The sequence below is a fragment of the Sander lucioperca genome, chromosome 18 (assembly GCF_008315115.2).
Source record: "Sander lucioperca isolate FBNREF2018 chromosome 18, SLUC_FBN_1.2, whole genome shotgun sequence".
Classification (NCBI taxonomy): Eukaryota; Metazoa; Chordata; class Actinopteri; order Perciformes; family Percidae; genus Sander; species Sander lucioperca.
Window position 1 is genome coordinate 16,438,398 of NC_050190.1, and position 9,531 is coordinate 16,447,928.

General features: G+C 42.7%; 1 protein-coding gene across 2 annotated transcripts in view; it reads left to right on the top strand.

Annotated features, from left to right (window-relative positions):
* The window catches only part of prkd3 (protein kinase D3), a 36,346-nt gene extending 27,529 nt beyond the window's left edge, over positions 1 to 8,817 (top strand). For both annotated transcript variants that reach the window (XM_031288664.2, XM_031288663.2), the window contains exons 11-19: positions 2,120 to 2,396; positions 3,635 to 3,687; positions 4,073 to 4,145; positions 4,258 to 4,364; positions 4,551 to 4,712; positions 5,612 to 5,710; positions 5,835 to 6,102; positions 6,762 to 6,847; positions 7,125 to 8,817. In XM_031288664.2, coding sequence (XP_031144524.1) covers positions 2,120 to 2,396; positions 3,635 to 3,687; positions 4,073 to 4,145; positions 4,258 to 4,364; positions 4,551 to 4,712; positions 5,612 to 5,710; positions 5,835 to 6,102; positions 6,762 to 6,847; positions 7,125 to 7,298 — 1,299 coding nt within the window. In that variant the 3' untranslated portion in view covers positions 7,299 to 8,817. The remainder of the gene's footprint in view (positions 1 to 2,119; positions 2,397 to 3,634; positions 3,688 to 4,072; positions 4,146 to 4,257; positions 4,365 to 4,550; positions 4,713 to 5,611; positions 5,711 to 5,834; positions 6,103 to 6,761; positions 6,848 to 7,124) is intronic.
* The last annotated feature ends 714 nt before the right edge of the window (positions 8,818 to 9,531 follow it).

A 9,531-nucleotide genomic window follows, 5' to 3' on the forward strand; every position in this document is an offset into this window, starting at 1 on the left:
CTGAGGGAGGGAACTACAGCCTGCAAGGTAAAGACTTCCACATGTGTGTTGGTGGTTGTGTGTGTGTAGGGTGGGGGATGTAATAATTTTATTGTTCATGTCGCTTTGTGTGTTTTTGGGACTTTGACACTTCCTTGAGCTGTGGTCAGCCTTGTGTTGCAGTGGGATGGTGTGTAGGATGCAGCAGAGTTTCCAGTGTGAGAGTCAACACGTTCACTTTTGAGTGTGTGCGTGTCATTCAAACAGGTGGTTCAATATGCAGCTGTGTCCATAGTCCTCTTTCTTACTAGCTCCCTCTTATGCTGGTTGTAAAAGAAGCCTGAAAAAAACTTAATTCCTTCACCCTTCTCTCCCAATTATTCTGTCACACCCTGCATCCCCTGCCACTAAAGCCTTGGAGAGGAAACCTCAGCAGGGACCGACTCCTCAGGGTGTGTTCACTGGCAGCTTTATGTGGTTCTTTATTATCAACTTGGCACTCAGCTATGTTTAAGACCTTCAGGAGGCTAATTCAAGGCTAGCTGTAAATGCCTTCTTTTCATGCTTCAAAGTTCGATCTTTTGTTCCATGCCCGCTGCCTCAGAGTAGCAGATTTTTTTATCCAATGACAGATAACGTGAGATGATTTTCCTGCACATACATTAGACAAATGTTCTTTCAGGGGTTTCTTCTCTGAAACCACAGATTCTCCATATGCTCATGTGTGTATCCGGGAAACCGTCCTGGGCATTTTCCTGTCATTTCTCTGAAGTTTCTAGCCTGCTGCTCATCAGTGTGTGGCCACTGTCCTCCCCTCTCCTCTTTTCTTTATACCTCCAATCTGATTAGTGGTGGTCGTGTGGTGGCTTGCTTGCCAGGCATGGCAGCCATTTTCTCCATTTGGAAGCCATAACGGCTCCTCGTTTGAAGATGAGACCACTGTACTTGTGGCTTTCTCTGAAGAACCTTTTATGGGGTGAGGGGGCTTCTCTCTGTCCCTGCCAGATTGAGTCCTGTCATACTCAAACGTTGCACCCACACACCCACCCGCCCACACACACACACACACACACCCTGCCCTGAGGAGGAACAGTAGTTGCCGTGTCTTTCGTCTCAGTGGCTAGCGGTAGCGCCAGCGGCTCGTGCTCAGATGGGGCCTCTGGCTGGCCCTGCCTTGTAATCAGGGAACCAGAGCACTTCAGCCACCGCAGGGCCTGCTCACGTGACCCGGCCCCGCTAACCACAAGCACTTCATCTGATACTCTGTGGTGAGCCACGCGGAAGAGACAGCGTGTGCCTCTATGAGCCCCCATTGGCTGGAACTTCTCTGTGTTTTTTAATTTTTGACCCTCCCTCCTCTCTTTGATTTGACAGTGAATTTGAAGGGGAAGGGCGGGGGTTGGGGGGGGGGGACTTTTTAAAGTGTGCTCAACTGGCCTTTCTGTATGTGCTCATAAGAAAGAGAAGAGTCGAGGAGAGAAAGTTAGAGCTGGGACTATATAATCAACACTGTGATTACACCCAGTGATTTGGGAGACTTTTGGAGTGTGTGAGTGTTACTACCTGTATTATTGTTTCTGTCTTGTCATTGTTTAGGTGGTACATTATATCATTTAGCATGTTTCTGCTTAAATAAGATTTTTAATTTTTTTTTATTTTTTTCCACCTTTAAAAAAGTGCTGTCTACTTTTACAACATTAGTAACTTGATTTTTTTTTTTTTTAAGCAAATAGGAAACTTGTTGACTTGATAAAAAGAGCCAATTGCTTTTAGTAATTTAGCTGTAGATCTATTTTATTTATGTATTAGTTTTTCATACATTTAAAAAAAAATTATTTATCTAATAAATATCCAATTAGGTATTTCTGTATTATTATTTTTTCCTCCCATTTCTTACCTCTCCTCCCTCTGTGACATTACTTATATAATACATGTTGCTACTTAGAAATGTGGTTGGGCATCTGCTGTTGTTTTTTTGCACCATATTGTTTATACCTCAGGTGTATTGGTTGACTGGGCAGGCATCACTCAGGCAGGCTCTCACTTGATGAATATGTTCTGGATCTCATTTATTTGAGAAACGTAGAAGATAATATTTTGTGTAACTAGTTGTGATCTCTGTCCCTCCCCCGTCCCACAGGAAATCCCTCTGTCCGAGATCCTCCAGGTGGAACAGTCCAGAGACTACAGTAATCTGGCCCAGGGCAGCAACCCACACTGCTTTGAGATCATCACAGCCACCATGGTCTACTATGTAGGGGAGAACAACTGCAGTCACTACCACAGCCCCTCTCTGGCTGCCTCAGGAGTCGGTATGGATGTGGCTCAGGGCTGGGAGAAAGCCATCAGACAGGCCCTGATGCCTGTCACCCCTCAGCCCAGTGTGGCCAGTGCTGCTGGCCAGGGCAAAGATCATAGTAAGTACAAGATTACAGCTTTCTTGTCCTTAGAAACATTGTTTTTTTGTGGAAGAAATGGAAAAACAACTTGAAATAGAATTAACATTTTTTTTTCTTGTAATTCAGACAACCAATCATATTAAATTAGACACTGGAAAGTAAAAAAGTGATTAAGAGTGCTCTTTTGACATTTTCAGTTAATATAGTCCATTATGGGATGGGTAAGATCCACACCAAACCATATCCAAACCTTTTGGCTTGCAAAAGGCATTTCATTTCTTATATTAAATCAGATATACAGTATAGTTTGTAATACACATCAGTGCGGTACGTTTTCAGTTTGTGACTGTGTGCCGTGTCAGTGATGACTTGTGATATCACAGGGTTTTTCCTGACTCAACATGGGACTAAGTAGGTAACTTCTAGGGCCACAACAAATGAAAAGTCTTCCTTTTCCTTGATTATGTGTGTTGAAAAGAAGGGCCCTCTTCACACCACCTCGGCTAAATGGTCAAAAAACCATTTAGGTAGCCAGCATTAGCTTTCGATAGGCAGGGAAAACCCTGTGTCATTGTTAGATGGTGACAGTAGTGACAAATGTCTGACATGACTCTACAGAAACTGAGCCTCCCTCACTGTACTCAGGTGTTATAGGTCAGAGAAGCTTAGTCCTTAACATAAAGACAGGAATTGACAATGAGTGGTTTAAAAATGTCCTTGTCCCTTCTTCTGTATTCATTTATTTATTAAGTATTTGTAGATGAACTGGTAAATTATATTGATATTTAATCTGCAAATATTGCTGTTATATAGGTGGTCATTTCTCATTACAAAGTAGAGCGTATTTTCCAAGATTGAAATAAAGATTTTGTGCGCAGCGTCAGCTAAATGATCACATCATGTTTTCTACTTGCTTTTATGTCTGGCTTTTGTATTCATTGGGCTAGTATGCAGTATTAGCCCCTGCGGCTGTTTAAAATCCCAGTTATGAAATGCATTGCATGCTTGCACCATTTAGTCACACATAGTTTCCCAGATGAATTTATAGCCAATTTATTGTGTAATAAATGTTTCATTAAGTGGGGCCGTGACTTATTGCATGCAGCTGCAATAAGCTTGAAAGTTGTGGAGAAAAGAATACTAGTGTTTGAACAATGCGTCTTTGACTTAACGATTAAAGATTCATGCTTATGCTTTGGTAGAGTGACGTTTTTTGGATTTTTGAATGTGGAAACATCATGTGTTTTCCTCTCCAGAAGAGCTGTCCATCAGCATATCTGTGTCCAACTGCCAGATCCAGGAGAATGTGGTAAGTGGGGCTTCTTTTTTCTTAGACGCTGTTGCACCATTTCCCCGCATAGTCTCCACATGCATGCATTCAAGTGCTATTAAAGTATCTGTTGTGGTAAAATCAGAAACTGTATCCTACTGTTTCTTTACCAAAACATCCAGGGGAAGCTTTTATGCTGCACAAATAGGGAAGCTGCTGACCCATATTTTTGGTCAAGGGGTTTTCATCTCAGTTGCACTTCTGCATTGAGTGAAAGTTAATTGTTTGGCAATACCAGAAAACATTTTTGGAAGAGCAAAACATTTTTTATCTCCGGGCTTTTAATAATGTAACCTTTACCGATGTAAGCATGAAAACAGTCAAAGAAAACACAACAGTAACAATGCAAATTATTTCTGTATAGGATATTGCCTCAGTGTACCAAATATTCTCTGATGAGGTACTGGGATCCGGCCAGTTTGGCATTGTGTATGGAGGTATGTTTCACTTTTGATATGGTACAACTAACATTTGATATAGTATAGCTCTACTGTGTGTATTACATTCGTAGGCTATTTACCCATTTTACCGTGTCCCGTAATATTTTAGGCAAACACAGAAAGAGCGGCAGAGATGTGGCCATCAAGGTGATTGACAAGATGAGATTTCCTACTAAGCAGGAGAGCCAGCTAAGGAATGAGGTGGCCATATTACAGGTAATGACAAGAATCCATCAATAATAGCACACAATGAAATCAAAGTCTAGCATGTACTGTCAGTATGAGAGGCCTTGGCTGGAGCCTTTCATTATATAGTACATGCTACAGACTGTCTTTCCTAAGTTGTAGCCCCACTATTCCTGAATCAGGGTAAACACGTTGTCTTTTTGTGCTTTCCCTCAGAATCTGCATCACCCGGGTATCGTCAACTTGGAGTGTATGTTTGAGACGCCGGAGCGGGTGTTTGTTGTCATGGAGAAGCTGCACGGCGACATGCTGGAGATGATTCTGTCCAGCGAGAAGAGCAAACTGCCTGAACGAATCACCAAGTTCTTAGTCACACAGGTCCGTGTTGTAGAAACACACTTCTCATCCCTTTGCTCAAGTCTTCAAGACTAAGATTGCAGTACTCACTCGTTGCCTGATAACATTATAATCAATTAGATCTACAGCATGTGTCATTTCCTTTTCACGCTTTATATTTTCAAATGGCATCTTCCTCAAGTTCTTACTAGCTTTTTTGTTGTGTTTGATTTTGTATCATAGCATCATTTCCCTCTCTCCCTGTCCTCCTTTCTGTTTTTTGGGGTGTGTTAGCACACTGAGCCTCTGCTGCAGCTCCGGGGCCTGTTTATTCTTGTGGTGAGCTGATTGGGGGGAATTGTTTACGGGATTGGTCTGCATGGCATCACAGCCTCCTCCCTGGCCGTGGATTACAGTCTGCAGTGTGCTGGTGGCTTTGTGGCCTGATTAGAAGAGCAGCAGGCCCCTGGGCCTCTGTGGATCCTGGGTCCCAAACAGGAGCTGGGTCATTAAACAAAAGCCCCATTAGCTGCGGCGAGCCTGGCTCTGATGTGGCCGGGAGGACTTCTGTCAAAGTCAGGGTCAGGATAGGGGAGCAGGCGCACTGTGGTTTTGGTACAGGGCCATAGGCAGACATGCGTTCAGCGCTAGCTTACACCAGGCCTCGTGAATATAGAGATGGGATGATGAGATGAGTTCATGTGTCATTATGTGAAGGTACGGGTCAGGATGGAAGTATTTAAGGGCGTTTGTATGCTATACTGCTATTATTTTTCCATATGGCAGCATCATAGATCCTACTGCTTAGATTATACAAACATTACCCTGTTTATACCAGACACTCCATGCATTAAAACATTTACATGTTTATATTATTGTCATCTGGATTTTTTAGTTTTTAGCTAAATATGTGGGGTTTTTTTTTACTTTTCTTGCAACAGATCCTGGTGGCCTTGAGACATCTGCACTTCAAAAACATTGTTCACTGTGACTTGAAGCCCGAGAATGTACTACTGGCCTCCGCAGAGCCCTTTCCTCAGGTACAAAACAGATATTTGTGCACACAGTTTATGTGTGTGTGTGTGTGTGTGTGTGTGTGTGTCTGTGTCTGTGTCTGTGTCTGTGTGTAAAAACGCTGACCATGTTTTTTCTGTCTTCTCACAGGTAAAGCTGTGTGACTTTGGCTTTGCCCGTATAATTGGCGAGAAGTCGTTCCGACGGTCTGTAGTTGGCACTCCGGCCTACCTAGCTCCAGAGGTGCTGCGCAGTAAGGGCTACAACCGCTCCTTAGACATGTGGTCAGTGGGAGTTATTGTGTACGTCAGCTTGAGCGGGACATTCCCTTTTAATGAGGACGAGGACATTAATGACCAGATCCAGAATGCTGCCTTCATGTACCCTCCTACGCCCTGGAAGGACATCTCTGCAGAGGGTAAGAAGACGTACAACAGTTTGTTTGTTTGTTCCCTGAAGGTTAGCTAGTTTATCCTTCACTCTTGTCAGTGCTTGGCGGCATGGTTTCACCTGTAGTTTAGTGTCAGAGTGAAACTCAGACATGCAGCCTCAGAGCTGTCCTCACCACCTACACGTCTGGGTTGTCTGTACTTTGATCTGACTTGTCTTTGGCTGTGGTTGTGATGAGTCACTCTCAAACCTCCCCAGCTGCCCAGGCTGCAGCTCCTCCCACACACAGAGTGAAATATATTACAAGGTGAAACAACTGATGAAGGTGTTGATGCTAATGTTTAGTAATCCAACTGTTCACTTTTGCTGTGAACGGCTATTGCCCTTTTAAAAAGTCACATCCTTTACTATGCTGTTGGTATGAGATTATATATCTTTTTAGTTGAGTGTATTGATACAGTCTGCACGTTATCAAATTCCCTCACAGCCGGGGCACCTGGGTAGTTCACTTGGTTGAGCGTGCGTGCCATGGACAAAGGCTCAGTCCTTACCGCAGCCGCTGCGTGTTTGATTCGGACCTGCGGCCCTTTGCTGCATTCATCCTCTATCTCCCATTTCCTGTCTTTAGCTGTTCTGTCTAATAAAGGCATAAAATGCCCCAAAAATAATCTTTAAATTCCCTCACAGCCACAGATCTGATCAACAATCTTCTCCAAGTCAAGATGAGGAAGAGGTACAGTGTGGACAAGTGTCTCAGCCATCCCTGGTTACAGGTAACATATTACATTATTTTCTTTGACCCTTTAACCCAAATCACGCTCTTTCTTCTCAAAGTCGTACCTCAGTCAAATGTGAACACACAGACATGATACACATACTGTTAGATTCATTATGACTTACACTTTCCGAGGATATTGCCTCATAATCATCACGTTTGGAAGTTTTTTTCAGTATCAACAGTCCGCTGATACACTTTATGTCAGGAACACCTCCTCACTAAGGAGTACATTGTGCTGGACTATTTTAAAAGTTCATGTATCTTTCCCTCAGGACTATCAAACATGGCTGGACCTCAGGGAGTTTGAGACGCGGCGAGGCGAGCGCTACATCACCCACGAGAGCGACGACGCACGCTGGGAGGAGTACGCAGACGAGCACAGTCTCGTTTACCCCAAACACTTTATCATGGCTCCCAACCTTGATGACATGGAAGAGGACCCCTAGTGGTACAGTGGACTTACTACACCACATGTATTAAAGGACAAGGATTGTCACAGGGACTTTTTTCGTGAAGCTGTGGGAGCGGCGGATTTTCCCTCCAGAACTGTTTGTTGTGGAAATGGATCATAAGCCGATCAGGTGGAGAATCACTCTCCAGAGGCTTTCAAAATGGGGAAAACCCAACAGAATTTGTAGCATGATGCACAACTGCTACAAGCAGTACGCAGGTAGAGATGCGTGCCGCAGAAACGCATTAAGAAACTGTCAGGAGAGAAGAGTGTTCGTCTTCTGTTTGCACGATATCAAAACATTCCAGGAATTTACTCAAGTTTGGTTCATTCAGTCACAAACCAAAACAAGGTGAACTTCAGAGTTTAGTTGTTGTACACACAATTTTGGATAACTTTGAGTAATAATATGACTCTTTTCTTTATCTTTATGTGAGAGAAGAGATCGGAGACTGAGAGCTTACCCCAGGAGTAAAGGGCACTTTTCACAAGGGATTTACAGTCTGAGAATTTAAAACGTTGAGTTTTGTTCTCATTTCCCAACTGTTTGTGAGACTGTCCTTTGGTATGAAACTGGAACTATCACATATATTTGTATGTTTTAAAAAAAAAAAATATATATTTGTGGTAGATTTTTGCACTATTGCAATTGAACATAGCAATTGAATAGAAACACTATTCGCTGCTACAGAGAGCATCCAGTCTAGGTGCAGAGTTTTACCCAGAGATAATCAGCAGAAAGTTGATGTAACTCGCGCGGTATTGGCTGCTTTGTCACCATTTATTTTAAACAAACCTCTTCAGGTATTTTCAACCAACATGTCATTAGAGTATGAGAGTATGATCTGTTACTGGCAGCTAATAGTGTGCAAGTTTGATCAACTTTCGCCTGGAGACAATGACCAACAGACCCTGACCAAATATATTCATTTCAATGTTTCCAAACCTTTTCTAAATTTACATGAATTTCTTGACTCACTGAATTGTCAGTAAATGCAATAATGGAGCCGTTGTTTTTTGTGTTCAACATGAGGCTAAAACAACATGGACTCTATGTATGTTAGAGCCTCATGTTTCTGTGTATCTTTTCCTGCAGTATTGTTGAATGTGACTTTTTAAGCACCCCAATTCTGGATTCAATGTGTTTTTGATGCTCCTTAGGTATCTGAAGTGTTGCATGGCCAGAGGCGGCCAACCAAGGTTTTACACAGAACAAAATATTGCTGTCAGTTTTCATTGTTTATTATGTTGGACCGTTTCAACAGCCCTTTTTGTCTGGACACAGTAGAAACTAGGTATACTTACAATTTGGTTCACATGGGAGTTTATTGTACTACAGTTTTGTAGTTTTCTCTGTTGGTGTGTTTTGGGAGTATGTTCCTGTTTCTTGTTGTCCTCTTCCTGTCTTTGTTGCCGCTGGATTGGCAGGTGTCAGTGTTTTGTATATTTCAGTACATACCAATGGAATAAAAACTCAACTTCTCAACTGAGAATGAAAAGTTTTCTTCAAGCTCTGAATGTCTTTCTTTTGTATTTCAGTGACTTAGCTTAAAGTTTTGTGTATGTTGCATCACTGTGTGTGTGTGTGTGTGTGTGTGTGTGTGTGTGTGTGTGTGTGTGTGTGTAGTGGTTTAACATGTCAGATCCCATTCTCAGCAGCTGGATTTGATTGTTGCACCACACCGAGCAGTTTGCAGAGCCAGTCGCTCACCACAAGGGAGTAATGACATAGTTAAAAAGGGTGGTGGTGAAATGGGGGCTTGTGGAAGACTTTGAAATTGCTATCATGGAATCCCTTCCAGTATCGAACGTGTGCTTAAGCTCTAGCCGTATGAATAAAACGTTGTATTCCTGGACTGTACTTCAGAATGGGACTATTGTTTGAAGGTACAGTTCACCGTAAACCACAGAGAATAGACAGCCGTCATTAATTTACCAACATCTTTGAAGTGTGCTTTCCTTGATTCCTCCACCAATCTTCTCTGCATTTACTGTAGATACTGACTGACCACTGTTAGCAATCGTGGCTAGCATTATTGCAATGCTATCATTTAATAGCCACTGATGAGAGGTTGAAGATAACTCTTTTCTTTCTCTAAATGATACTCAATACTGCTCTCCTGCATCTGTTAGTCTGAATGTTTTCAAGATGTGGATCGTCTTTGCAGGCCAGACGACCCCATTAACCTCTGTGGGGGAGACATTTATAGAGTGAACAGGCACAAATA